Source organism: Sinocyclocheilus rhinocerous, unplaced genomic scaffold (assembly GCF_001515625.1).
Source record: "Sinocyclocheilus rhinocerous isolate Xijiao unplaced genomic scaffold, SAMN03320098_v1.1 scaffold790, whole genome shotgun sequence".
Taxonomy (NCBI): domain Eukaryota; kingdom Metazoa; phylum Chordata; class Actinopteri; order Cypriniformes; family Cyprinidae; genus Sinocyclocheilus; species Sinocyclocheilus rhinocerous.
The window spans coordinates 1041272-1056590 of record NW_015666971.1 but is presented as its reverse complement, the minus strand read 5'-3'; the positions used below and the strand labels follow the sequence as shown (position 1 = coordinate 1056590).

Below are 15319 nucleotides of genomic sequence, written 5' to 3'. Positions count from 1 at the left end.
TGAACCAATGCTCATTTTCCTGTACTGGAAATGTATAAAAAAAAATTAGTGCATATTTAATTAGATTATGCATCATTTGCATATTTAAGCAACATTTCAGAAAACTGGGACTTCAAAAAAATGTGCATAGATTTTTTGTAATTAAATTAGATTTTTTTTGCATTAATTTTTTTGTAATTAATCAAACAACCAACATATATCAATATAATTATTAACATTATATATCTAATATTTCACACACACACACACACACACACACACACACACACTTATAAATATATACACATATATATATAAATGTGTGTGAGAAATATGAAAAATATAATATAGCAGGATTATAGTAATATTTATAGTTTAGTATTTTTTATAAGTTAAAAATCAATTTAAATAAAGTATTTAAAAGTGAAAAATGAGCTATGGTGATATCTAATTATATTATTTCTTTACTCTATTTACCCGGGTGTCTTGACTTTTTTTAGGATATCTCTTTTTAATCACCCCATAAAGAGGCAGAAAAAAATGAATTTTCACATTTTTAGGAATAAAACGTATAAATTCAGGCAAATGTTATATGAAGAATCCTCTCTCTAAAAAAAATCTTAATACTATAGATAAGGAAGGAATAAAACTGTAATGTTTGGTGAAACAACACATTATGAAAAGTCAGCTGGTCTAAAATCTCAAAATTGACCAGTGCATGAAAAGCAATGTTTTTGCCTGTAGTGTATTTCTATTCTATGGCTCTAAAGGTTTTGGGTACATTTTCTTGACAGGTTTCATGAGGTTCAACCAGTTATAAAATCTTTTCATGTAAATTTTCCACCTCTGAAGTGTCAATCTTTAAACTGCCGTTATGAAAAGCATCATCAAGTACTTTCATCCGCCCGTCTTAATGAAGCACTCTTATGATGGTTTATTCTACTACGGGTGATTAAGGTTCATTAGAGGTAGAGAACACTACAGTGACACACTTAACGAGGATAAAGACGTGTGAAGGAAGTGCAATGCTGCACTAATTACCAGCAAGAGCTTTTAGTTGTTATGCAGACATATTTGCAAATCCATCTCCAGAAATAAGACGCAAACGTGCCTTTCTGCACGAACTTGAACTAAGCGACACAGAGTGCAACATCAGTCTCACAGATACAGATTTCAGACTTTCCAGGATCAACATTAGAGGGGCACATGAGCTTAACAAAAGAACGTTAGACAGACAGAACGTTAGAATGAACGTTAGGGTCTTCTCTTACATGGGTCACTGTGGTGTCCGGGGGCCGAGTTTAAGAGCATCATAGCAGTGGCGGCATCAATGTCAGACTCTGTAAAAGACATAAAGACACACAGCGGTCAGAGCACTGCTCACTGTCAGTGTGTGTGTCTATGGGGGTTTCTCTGTTTCCACGCAACCCTTCAGAACGTTTGAATTATTCACTACCAACCAGACAGAGAGAGTGAACACAACTGCTGCCATACTCAAGGTGACGGAGAAAGAGAAAGAAAATGCTTGATAAAAGTCCTGACTACATGAAGACAACAAACAAAATCACAGGGTTCTCATACTGTGTGATCAATGAATTTCCATTATTTTGAAAGCTGAGTGATCGGTTCTAACTTCTAATAAATACAAATGAAATAAAATAAATTAAAAATAAATATAAAAATCAATTAAAAAATCAATATGAATACAATACATAAAAAGAAAAAAGAAAACTAAATAAAATAAAATAAAAAACAACACAAATACATAATAAAATCCTGTCACCCTGGGAACATGAAAATGTTGAACAGTGAAGAGCTGTGACCATGAGAAATCACTAAAAATCATGTGGGTGTGATGCGTAAAACCGGTTTCCTAAACTCACAGGAAGTGTCCTCAATGGCTCCACTGACAGAGTCATTTAACCAGACTTACCCTGCGTCTCAGTGTTCATACTATCCATCCTAAATAGTATGTGAGATTAAAATAAGTGTGTCCCAAAGCATAGTATGCTGAAAAGAGTATGCCCCATGTCCCCGGAGGGTCTACTATTTCAGGTCGATTTCTGAAGTGTGGATCCATGCACACTCTAATGGCTAATATTGCCCACAATCCATTGCGCTTTGGCGAAGGATTCGGTTCAGGACTACACACACGAATAAAAAGCATTAAAACTACAAACATGGCGGATGTGCGTGGCCGACTGTTAAGTTGAGAGGATTAGATAAGGGGTTTGAGTTACTAATAATCAACATTTAACCTGGTAAAAATATTATTATATTATTATATTTCATTGTAGAGGATGTTAACTGTGACAAGATGATTGACAGGCCAGTTTACAGTGACAGGGTGTGTGTAAGACTATGCGACAGAGCGGTCCATTAAAGACGCAATTGTATGACCCAAAACTTGCCAACTCTTCTACTACACACTCAAAAGTGTGTACTTTTTCTTCACCAAAAGAGTACATACTTTAAGGGCGTAGTATAAGTAGGCACATTGGGACACAGCATTAATCTCTTTCAAGCACACTGTAACATGCATGCTTTTATTTGTTCTTTAACTAACAAGATTTCAAATTGCCACTTGTTTTGACAGAGACATATTCAACTGAGAAAAACAGAGATGGCTCACCTTTTAGAGCACAGCCCTGGAGGAAGAGGTGACGTGCGGGTGAGAAGGCACTGTTAGACAGACACACAGAGAGACAGACAGTAAAACATAAAGCAGGACCATGAATCAAGTCACTTAGGATGACTTGAGAGCCAAACGACAACAGCCTTTTCAGAGGAAATGTGTGGAACAGGTAGGGCTGTCGCGATAACCGCAATATCGCAATACCGCGCTATTGACGAGCAAACCGCAGAGGAATGCAAGAACCGCAGCAACCGCGATGTATTTATGGCGGTAATACCGCATACCGCGCTATTGAGCCACTCAATTACCGCAAGGGAAATTCCCTCACCGCGACAGCCCTAGGAACAGGGCCGGTTTGCATGCATCAAACATTAGCTAATGCATCTCTATTAGTTTGTACTATAGCAAATGTGCGCGTGTTACCTGGGTGGGGAAGCAGGGGGCGTACAGAAGGAGTGGGCTGTGGGAAAGTGCTGTTTCTTCAGGGCTTGGATCAGATTGGGTCTGTATTCAGGGTCCACACACCACAGAGAGCCTTTCCCATTAACCTAGGAGAAACACATGAACACGCAGTCAGATGAGTAAGTAAGGACAGAAGACGACTTTAGCACATCTAAAGAAAACACTCAATTAGCAGATATTACATCTAATGTGACTAAAAGTGCACTTAGTATGACCATTAGGTCACGCAGACTGAAACTACAAGGTCTGCTGCTCAGGTTCTCAAAGTCACAAGTTTAACGATGATCGCTTTCAAGCTTTCCAGGGTTGTGGCATCAAATCAAATCATCAGAACTGTATATTCTGCTTAAACACCAAACGGACTGCAGCTGGTTACTTTATGTTGGTCAGATGTTCTTCTGCTAATATAATTCACAGCCATTATCCTGCTGTTTGAGGACTTACTTTCTGGACTATTAAAGATTTTTTCTAATAAAGATCTATATATCTATCTATCTTAGAGAAATAATAATAATAATAATAATATAATAAGTGATAAGAGTAAATAATATGCATAAAAGATCAGAAGTATCCTGCAGTTTGAGGGCTTAATTTTTTTTTGACTTTTTTGGACTAAAACCGCATTACAGCAAAAATAAATAAATAAATAAAATGCATAATATACATTGTATTACTTTATAATAAAGAAATAGTATTTATAATAATAATAACAGTAAACAATATACATTAAAATAAAATAAAATGCACTTAGTATTATTTGCATTTATTCAGATTAAAAGTAATCTCATTCAAGCAAAAAAAAGTACAGAAAATATATAATGTATAATAATATATATTTTATTATTATTATTATTATAAATACAATTTATTTAATAAACACATTTATAATAACAATAAATAAATGTATAACAATAATTAGGGCTGCCACCTAATAGTCGACTAACCTTTAGTCGACGAAAAGAAGCTTGGTCGACCAAAATTTTATGTCCCTTCGTCGCAGAAAAAAACAATCCACAGGAAGTGGTGAGGTCACGCAGTCAGTGACGGACAGATCGTTAACAGTAATGGTAATACAGTACATCCAAACGCTCGCCTATCATTCATCGACCTCAAATGGCTTATCATCTGAAATATGTATGTAGTAGCAACTTTACATGGCCGCTTAATCTAATGTTAACCTAGAAAAATGTGCACTATTCAAGTGTCTGAACAGTAGCACGCTCACAGCATGACAGATGGAGGCGCCAGTGCGCTCACTTGCTCTTAAAATACTCCGTCATTTTGGTCATACGGATAAGAGTAATACATCTTTCGAATCTGTAAAGCCTCTACGTTTATTTGTACTCACTCACTAACAACAAAACATAGCGCTTGTGTAAAAGAATGAAAGCAAACAGGATGTGCTTTCTGCCGTCTCGGCCTCTGTGAACTTGAGCGCGAAACTCTGTGTATACTTGCCTTACAGACATGAAAAATATATAGAGAGAGAGTGAAATGTCTACTTTCAAATGAAAAAATTAAAATCTGAAAAAACAAATATTCTCAAATCATGTAATCTGTATGAAACTTGCATGCAGACGCGCATCCACTACTGTGGAGATGACAAGTCAGTGTCGCCGAATTAATCTCTTAAACCGAAAACACTAGTTTATCAATAGATTATTAAAATGTTAATGCAGTTTAATCTTACTGTTTCTGCCTGACACACTCATCATTACTTCTGTCGGTGCGCTGTGGCAAGCTTTATGCATGCGCTTGAGCACTTATTAAGCTATGTAGGCAATTAAAGGCTCATGATTTAAATGGTTAATTAATAAACGTGCGATTAGTAGACTAATGCTTAAAATGAATGACTACTAGTCAACCAGAAAAATCTTTAGTCGAGGGCAGCCCTAATAATAATAATAATAGTAGTAGTAAATAATATACATACAAAATAAAATAAAATGCACTGAGGTAGTATTAGGTGCATTTATTCAGATCAGAACTGAAAAATCATTGCACTGCAGTAATTTTTTTTTAATAGAAAATTACTGAACTATTACAGTAATGAGAAAACATTGCAGACATTCTCACTAATGAGAATCTGGTTAATTTACGTTGGTCAGATGTTCAGAAAATGCCAGGTGTGCAAGAAGCACAATTTTTATGTAGCGGCCCATTTCACTCCAAACACACAGGAAGAAAATAAGAAAACCGGGGGACATTTTAACAGCAGCCTGGTGAGAGGATCTCGCTGCTCAAAGTGTCTTAATGTGATCATCTAAGCATGTGATTGGCAATATAGGCCCTGCTGGGAGTTTACGAGCAGTGGTTAAAAGCAGCCGATAAACATCAGAACATGGATGTAAACGGCATAAAGAGTCTGTATGACAGGATCTGATCCATGAGTTCTCATAATTACTGTATTAGTTCATTATTATTGCACTCAATGGATGGATTTAGCTGGGAGTCAAGAGTGATAAAGCTGTGGAGATGACAAGTCAGTGTCGCCGAATTAATCTCTTAAACCGAAAACACTAGTTTATCAATAGATTATTAAAATGTTAATGCAGTTTAATCTTACTGTTTTTGCCTGACACACTCATCATTACTTCTGTCGGTGCGCTGTGGCAAGCTTTATGCATGCGCCTTAGCGCTTATTAGGCTATGTAGGCAATTAAAGGCTCATGATTTAAATGGCTAATTAATAAACGTGCGATTAGTCGACTAATGCTTAAAATGATGACTACTAGTCAACCAGAAAAATCTTTAGTCGAGGGCAGCCCTAATAATAATAATAATAGTAGTAGTAAATAATATACATACAAAATAAAATAAAATGCACTGAGGTAGTATTAGGTGCATTTATTCAGATCAGAACTGAAAAATCATTGCACTGCAGTAATTTTTTTTTAATAGAAAATTACTGAACTATTACAGTAATGAGAAAACATTGCAGACATTCTCACTAATGAGAATCTGGTTAATTTACGTTGGTCAGATGTTCAGAAAATGCCAGGTGTGCAAGAAGCACAATTTTTATGTAGCGGCCCATTTCACTCCAAACACACAGGAAGAAAATAAGAAAACCGGGGGACATTTTAACAGCAGCCTGGTGAGAGGATCTCGCTGCTCAAAGTGTCTTAATGTGATCATCTAAGCATGTGATTGGCAATATAGGCCCTGCTGGGAGTTTACGAGCAGTGGTTAAAAGCAGCCGATAAACATCAGAACATGGATGTAAACGGCATAAAGAGTCTGTATGACAGGATCTGATCCATGAGTTCTCATAATTACTGTATTAGTTCATTATTATTGCACTCAATGGATGGATTTTGCTGGGAATCAAGAGTGTTAAAGGCAGAATAACCCAGTTCAAGATTGGTGTTAAGCTTGAGAAAAGATGAGAAAAGATGCTGGTAAAGATCTTCTATTTGCCAAACAGCAAAACAATACACAAAGACAGGTCAGGTTTAGATCGGATTTATACCTCTGCAAGTTTCAATGTATGGGAAACTGGTAATGTATATTGAAATATCGGAAATGTGTTTAAAAATCATATCACCGTTATTGAAAAAAATTATATCGCGATACATATTGATATTGAATTATTGTCCAGCCCTACTCAAAATCAAAAGAAAAAAAATTATTATAAACTATATTTTGAATTAACATAAAAAAGCTTACTTTTTGGACTATTAAAGATTTTTTTTTGCTTTGTAAAAGTATTTGCAGTTAATGACAACAATTGAATACACTCTTCCAGAATTGTCATTATTCTAAAATCTAAAAATCTCATTACCACAAAAAATGTACATTATAAATAAATAAAATAATGTATAATAATAATATATTTAATTATAATAAATATGTATAATAATAATAATAATAAAATAATTATAATAAAAATTTATAATTTTCATAAAAATAAAATGCATTTGTTGAATTACATTAATTTATTCAGATTTTAACTAGAAACATATTTGTATTGCATTGCTTTTTACTGTGTTTGTTTAACAGAAAATTACTAAACCACAAAAATTTGTACATAATACATAATGTATAATAATATTTATTAAAATAATTAAAAAATAATAATAACAAAATAAATTGTGATAATATTTGTTCTTGTTAAATCTTATTACCACAAAAGTGTAAATAATAAATAAACAATGTATAATAATAATAATATATTTATAACTTTTATATATATACATATAATTTATAATATTACATACTAATAATGTTATCTAATAATAAACAAAAATAAAATAAAATGCATTGGTAGTATTTGCATTACATTAATAATATTGAATATTATTCTATATTTTAACTTAAATCATTGCATTGCAGTATTTGTTTTTTTACAGAAAATTACTAAACTATTACAGTAATGAGAAAACACATTCTCACTAATGAGAATTTGGGAGTGAGGTGCCTTAATTGACACAAAAATCATAAGACTATGCAAAAGATCTTAATGCTCACGAAAAACATCTAATTTTCTTTGTGCAAAATATAATGTATATAAATGTATAAATATATATAGAGAGAAACAGAGGAATAGAGGTAGGAGGAGGAGGAGGCCTATAACCTTGACTCAGATTACCAGCCTGCTCAAACAGGAAGGAGGAAACGTTGTCATGGCAACCGAAACCCGGCAGTGTCATGTGAAACCAGCTCTGTGTGTGTGTGTGTGTCTGACGGATGGACTCTCGCTGACCTCTCACAGCTCCACAGAAGATCATTTCACTGCCATTAGTAAATACATCTCAACGTCACGGCTGCGGCTCCTAACAGGAAACGACACTGACCGTACAGTCAGACAAGGAAAAATAATCATCTGTGGCCTAATGGTTAGTGCACATGCTCATGGTGCTCATGTGGGCGACACAAGTTTAAACCCAGCTCGCAACATTTCCAGAGCCTTTCTTTACGCTCCTCTAAATAAAAAGTGGACCAGAAATGAAATAAAAGACTAGCAAGACTGATTAAATCATAACCGGTCCAAAATTTGGACGCTTCGGTCACATATAAAAATGTTAGAGGTTAAATATCATAGCAAGAGTCATAAAATAAAGAACAAAATGTTTAAGAAAAAGAAGTTTGTTGATTTGAAATGATAAATAGATCTAGTGTTGATAAAACTTTTGCTTTGTAATTATTTGAATTCGTAAAAAAATTCTAGATAATATCTAGAACCATTTTTTAGCTTTTGCACATTGACAACATACTCATCTCATTAGTAAAAATGTCTACAATATTTTCTCATTACTGTAATAGTTATGTATTTTAAATTTTCTGTGAAACAAAACACTGCAACAATATTTTTTCCAGTTAAAATTAAGGCAATTAGAATTAAGGTAAATTTATTTATTTATATTTTGTTTTACATTAATGATCATGAGAAGGCACTTAAAATAATTAACTATTTGTCTTAAAATGTTTTATATAATATTTTAATATTTTTAACTTTAGCACAATGACAGCATATTCAACTCATTAGTTGTCAATTCTACAATATTTTCTCATTACTGTAATAGTTATGTATTTTAAATTTTCTGTGAAACAAAACACTGCAACAATATTTTTTCCAGTTAAAATTAAGGCAATTAGAATTAAGGTAAATTTATTTATTTATATTTTGTTTTACATTAATGATCATGAGAAGGCACTTAAAATAATTAACTATTTGTCTTAAAATGTTTTATATAATATTTTAATATTTTTAACTTTAGCACAATGACAGCATATTCAACTCATTAGTTGTCAATTCTACAATATTTTCTCATTACTGTAATAGTTATGTATTTTAAATTTTCTGTGAAACAAAATATTCCAGCAATTTTTTTTTCAGTTTAAATCTAAATAAAGGTAATTAAAATTAGGGTAAATTTTTTTTTTTTTTTTTTTGCAGTAATGAGAATGAGACGGCGCTAAAAATAATAAATTTGAATTCAAAATAAAATGTTCTAGATAACATTTTAATCTTGTTTTAGCTTTAGCACAATGACAACTTATTCATCTAATTAGCAAAAATGTCTATATTATTTTCTCATTACTGTAATTATTTTTTAAGTTTCTGTAACACAAAATACTGCAAAAAAAATTTGTTTCAAATCTGAATAAATTAAGGTAAGTTTATTTATTTATTGTTGTTTTGCAGTAATGAGGATGAAAAAGCACTAAATAATTAAATAATTATATGAATTCATAAAATGTTCTAGATAATTTTTTAAATATGGCTTTTAAATTTAGCACAATAGCAAATAAATGCCAATTTTTATACAACATATTTTTATATCACAGTATTTCCCCCCTCACAGTATAAATGTGTCTTAAAATATATTACTACTTATAGTAAAGGGTTTTTTCGGAATGGAACCATCATATTTTGGGGTCCTTGGCACTGAACATTTTGAAAACTTCCACTAAAAACACATCAACTAAAAATCACAGAAAAGCATTTGATTAAAAGCCCCTGAGCAGAAACGACAGCGAAGAGAAGATATCCTGCAGTATTTGAGACATGCAGATACAAACACTCATCAGATTGAATGACATTCAGATATATTACACCTCCCAAATCGTTTTTTTAAGGCCACTGTAACACTGACTGCTCTGCATCTGCCTCTATACGAGCCTGCTGTCTTTCCAGGAAGTAGAATTGTTGCGCTGCTTCCCCTGTCTTCGCTCACTGTGTCCTCCAGCAGTGTATGTGTATATGAGTGTGTGTGTGTGCTGAGATAAGCTGCTATGGGAGTGTGTTTGCTCTCAGGGAGGAGCCGTGACCTTGACTGGATCCCCACCTCTTTATCTCAGTGGAGCAGAGAAATCCTCGCCAAAACCCCACCTTCACATTTACGCTCGCTACAACCACTGCGCCTGAGACTATAGACCAGGGTTATTTTAGTATCAGTAATGTACTGTTATAGTTTTTAATTATATTTTGAATGAGATTAGTTTTATATTTTCCATTTTAGTTAAAGTTTTAGTAATTTTGTGCATTTTGCAATTTTTATTAGCTTTAATTTTTTTATGTTTTTATCATTTTTATTAAATGTTATTTCAGTTCGAGTAATTTTAGTACTTCAGCTTAAACTAAATAGAAATTAGAAATGATGTCATGGCATCTAATTGAATTATTTTTTTTTTTTTCCATTTTAATTTTGGTTAATTTTTTTAAACTCTGTGTTTTTGTCATTTTTATTAGTTTTTCCTTTTTATGTCTATTTAATGTAAATTTTTTAGTTTTAGTCATTTTAACTACAACATAAAATAAACCAAAACATTGCATTGGCATCTAACCGAAAATTAGTTTTTAGTTTTATATTTTAAATATAATTTTAGTTGTTTTTTTTGTTTTTTTGTAATTTTGTCATGTTTTTGTCTTATATATTATTTTTTGTTTTTATAATGCATGTAATTTTTATTTCAGTTTTCTTTTTAGTAATTTTAGTACTTCAGCTTAAACTAAATGGAAATTAGAAATGATGTCATGGCATCTAATTGAAAAAAAAAATGTTTTTTTTTTTTTTTTTAATTTTGGTAAAAAAAAATTAAACTGTATTTTTGTATTTTTATTAGTTTTTCCTTTTTATGTCTATTTAATGTACATTTTTTAGTTTTAATCATTTTAACTACAACATAAAATAAACCAAAACATTGCATTGGCATCTAACCGAAAATAAGTTTTTAGTTTTATATTTTAAATTTAATTTTAGTTTGTTTGTTTTGTTTTTTGTAATTTTGTCATGTTTTTGTCTTATATATTAGTTTTTGTTCTTATAATGCATGTAATTTTTATTTCGGTTTTCTTTTTTAGTAATTTTAGTACTTCAGCTTAAACTTATTTCTGTTAGATGACATGGCAACATTTATAATTAATTTACTTCAAGTTTTTATTTTTAGATTTTCCATTTTCATTTTAGTTAAAGTTTAAGTAATTTAGTTGTTTATTTTTGTCATTTTTATTGCCTTTTTTAATGTACATATAATTTTTATTTCAGTTTTAATTTGAGTCATTTTTACTACTACTGCAACTAACTGAAATAAAGTTTTTTATTAGTTTTTGTTGTTTTTAATGTATATATTATTATTTTTATTTCAGTTTTAGTACTTCAATTTGAACTAAAAAACTAGAAACGTTGAAAAGTTTTTACATAAAGTTACATATATGTGACCCTGGAGCACAAAAGCAGTCTTAAGTCGCTGGGGTATATTTGTAGCAATAGCCAAAAATACATTGTATGGGTCAAAATTATTGATTATTCTTTTATGCCAAAAATCATTAGGATATTAAGTTAAGATCATGTTCCATGAAGATATTTTGTAAATATCCTACTGTAAATATATTAAAACTTAATTTTTGATTAGTAATATGCATTGCTAAGAACTTCATTTGAACAACTTTAAAGATGATTTTCTCAATATTTAGATTTTTTTTGCACCCTCAGATTCCAGATTTTCAAATAGTCGTATCTCGGCCAAATATTGTCCTATCCTAACAAACCATACATCAATGGAAAGATTATTTATTCAGCTTTCAGATGATGTATAAATCTCAATTTTCAAAAATTGACCCGTATGACTGGTTTTGTGGTCCAGGGTCATATTTTATATTATTTCATATATTTTATTACTATTTCATTTCAGTTAAAGTTGACTGTATTTGAAGTAATGGTTTTAGCTTTAGCTAAAGATAATATCCCTGCTGTGAAAGAAACAAAGCCATATTATTTTGAGGGAACTACACCTTCAACCTCAGGATAAGACATAAAAGTATTAGTTAAACGACTCAATAATATGACTAACTTTGCACTGCTCACCTTCCCAAGGCCCCTCTCCACCTTGCGGAAACACTTGTTGAGGGACAGGTTGTGGCGTACCGAGTTCTTCCAGCCAGTGGGGGCACTGGAGAAGTACGGGAAGTGCTCCAGGATCCATCCATAGATGTCCTTCACCGGCAGTGACTTGCTGGGCGACTGTTCGATGGCCATGTATATGAGCAGGGAGAAGGAGAACGGTGGCTTGGACTTGACGGACTCTCCGGCGTGCGCCGCGGCCGAGGAGATGATGGAGGCGCTGTGGTTGCCCTCGATGTCGAAGAGCGGGCTGGGGCTGGACTGGGCCTCGGGGCCGCCCAGCGTGAAGTTCTGGAGCAGGTTCTCGTGGAGCCAGTTGAGGTTGGTGAGCTCTTCGTCTCCTGAGCTGGAGCTGTGGTCCAGGCTGGTGGCCAGAGGGCTGGCAGCGCACTCGGCTTCGGGCAACGTCCCACAAACCCCGCGCAAGCCCGTCAGATCCCCCAGAACGCCCGGGGATTCTGCTTTCTTATCCGGCGACATCCCGATGATTGGACCCATTAAATCAAGGACGTCTGTTGCAGAGAGAAACAGGGGAAAAAAATGTAAACGAATTAAAATAATGTACAAAAAGGTAATCTGGTAGCAATCATTTGGACCTAACAGAAAATGCAACGTAACTCTGAAAGCAGGTAAAGTTAAAGACGCAAACTCTTGAAAGTGTGAAAAAGCCACACTTTGACAGATTACTTGAAATGTGGAATCCAAAACAAATATTGCAACATGCATATAACTGTATAATAATAATAATAGATTATATATATATAAATTAAATTAATTTAAATAAAAATAACATTTTATTTTATATAAAATAAACTAAAAACAAAAACATATTTAAAAATAAACCACAAAATAAAATAAAATTTAATGGCATCACATTGATTAACGCTTCATGCTATTGTTTCAGAGTATCAACCATAACTGTGTCAACAATAAAAGAAAAGAAAAAAATAATAATACAAACAAACAATAAAATAAAACAAAAAAATGGAAATAAAATTAAATGAAGCAAAAAAAATGAAAAATATAAAATAGACCCTTTTTTAATCTCAATTAATTAATGTTTTTATTTCAATTTAATTTATTAGTTGATATTGGATTTTTAATTCTGCATGCTCATTTCTGTTTATTTTCTATTATTTGCCAACAAGCACAATAACACTGGTAATGTATTAACTGTTAAAAGCATACTTAAATGATGAAATTAACAATTAAATGCAATATTTAGCAGATCTCAAAAATAAATATCCATCTTTCATATTTTCATATATAATGTTATGTCTAAATTAACTTACAGTGTTGAAAACATTTAATGTTTTGTGCATTTTACCTAATAATAATAATAACAAATATTAACTAATATAATATTATTAATATAATATATAATATTTTTTATTTATACTATATTATCATTTACATTAAATTAATAATGCTATTTACATTTTAAAAAAATGTCATTGTTACTACTCTGATTTCATTCACAACACTGATCAAACTCATGCCAGACATTATTAATTGGTTAATTCAAGCTTTTTCCCTTTTTACAACCATTTTTCAAGAGCACAAGCTTTGGATTGAAGTTTTTTTTCCTACAAATTTCTCTCTAATCTCCCTCATTCCCATGCAATGATCTCTCTTTTAGAGCAATGGTATTTCTCGCAGTCAGTCAGCGATGGCAGCTGAAGGAGCGACTCTTGTGTCTGAGGGTTGTTGAGGTTTCTCGAGAGCGTCTGAAATGACCCGGCCTCATTCTCATCACCGCCCACCTCCTCACGCAGCTGCTAGTTAGCCATCGACGGCCACTGGCTGAGGAGCTAATGGGCTGCTTAAAGCCAAAGGAGAAGGAAAACACTTCCAGAAGGCAGAACGTCTCTCCGCTCATCCCTTACCATGGAACGAGAGGTGACAGTGTTGCTTAGGCAACCTATTGCCTATAAAGGGCCGAGCAGGAGAACATCGCTGCCGGTTATTTGCATTTGTACGGAACAGTTTAGTGGGAATTTTATTGAAAGCATGTTGAAATCGCTATACATCTGGTTTGGATTGCATGTGTGTGGATGCTCTAGCTGTAATGGCATCATATGGATTCACGTTTCATGGTATTGTTTAAGAGTATCATCCATAATTGTGCACGAACATTAATAAAAAATAAAAAATTAAATATAAAAAGAAAATGAAAAAATAAATTTTAAATTAAATTAAAAATAAAACAAAAACAATAAAGTATAAAAAATAAAATAATATATAATATTTTTTATTTATACTATATTATCATTTACATTAAATTAATAATGCTATTTACATTTTAAAAAAATGTCATTGTTACTACTCTGATTTCATTCACAACACTGATCAAACTCATGCCAGACATTATTAATTGGTTAATTCAAGCTTTTTCCCTTTTTACAACCATTTTTCAAGAGCACAAGCTTTGGATTGAAGTTTTTTTTCCTACAAATTTCTCTCTAATCTCCCTCATTCCCATGCAATGATCTCTCTTTTAGAGCAATGGTATTTCTCGCAGTCAGTCAGCGATGGCAGCTGAAGGAGCGACTCTTGTGTCTGAGGGTTGTTGAGGTTTCTCGAGAGCGTCTGAAATGACCCGGCCTCATTCTCATCACCGCCCACCTCCTCACGCAGCTGCTAGTTAGCCATCGACGGCCACTGGCTGAGGAGCTAATGGGCTGCTTAAAGCCAAAGGAGAAGGAAAACACTTCCAGAAGGCAGAACGTCTCTCCGCTCATCCCTTACCATGGAACGAGAGGTGACAGTGTTGCTTAGGCAACCTATTGCCTATAAAGGGCCGAGCAGGAGAACATCGCTGCCGGTTATTTGCATTTGTACGGAACAGTTTAGTGGGAATTTTATTGAAAGCATGTTGAAATCGCTATACATCTGGTTTGGATTGCATGTGTGTGGATGCTCTAGCTGTAATGGCATCATATGGATTCACGTTTCATGGTATTGTTTAAGAGTATCATCCATAATTGTGCACGAACATTAATAAAAAATAAAAAATTAAATATAAAAAGAAAATGAAAAAATAAATTTTAAATTAAATTAAAAATAAAACAAAAACAATAAAGTATAAAAAATAAAATAAAAAAAACAAAGAAATACAAAATAAAATAAAATAAATAAAAATAAAAATGCAAATCCTGTAATGGCATCATATGGATTTACGTTTCATGGTATTGTTTTAGACAGAGTATTAAAAAAAAAAGTAAAAAATAAAAAAAAAAGTAAATATATATATATAAAATATGGCTGTCAATCGATTAAAAATTTTAATCTGATTAATCACATCCTTTTTCTGTGATTAATCGCGCACTTCATGAAATTAAGCATAGACCCATTTATCTTGTTTCAAATGTTTATTTTGTCATCATTTGCTATATCC

General features: G+C 32.5%; 1 protein-coding gene across 1 annotated transcript in view; it reads right to left on the bottom strand.

The window, feature by feature from the left end:
- Positions 1-1233: 1233 nt before the first annotated feature.
- LOC107733332 (forkhead box protein N2-like) overlaps positions 1234-15319 on the bottom strand; it is a 40101-nt gene continuing 26015 nt past the window's right edge. The window contains exons 2-5 of the mRNA XM_016544906.1: positions 11887-12434; positions 3038-3162; positions 2612-2661; positions 1234-1319 (exon numbers count right to left, since the gene is read on the bottom strand). Coding sequence (XP_016400392.1) covers positions 1234-1319; positions 2612-2661; positions 3038-3162; positions 11887-12420 — 795 coding nt within the window. The 5' untranslated portion in view covers positions 12421-12434. The remainder of the gene's footprint in view (positions 1320-2611; positions 2662-3037; positions 3163-11886; positions 12435-15319) is intronic.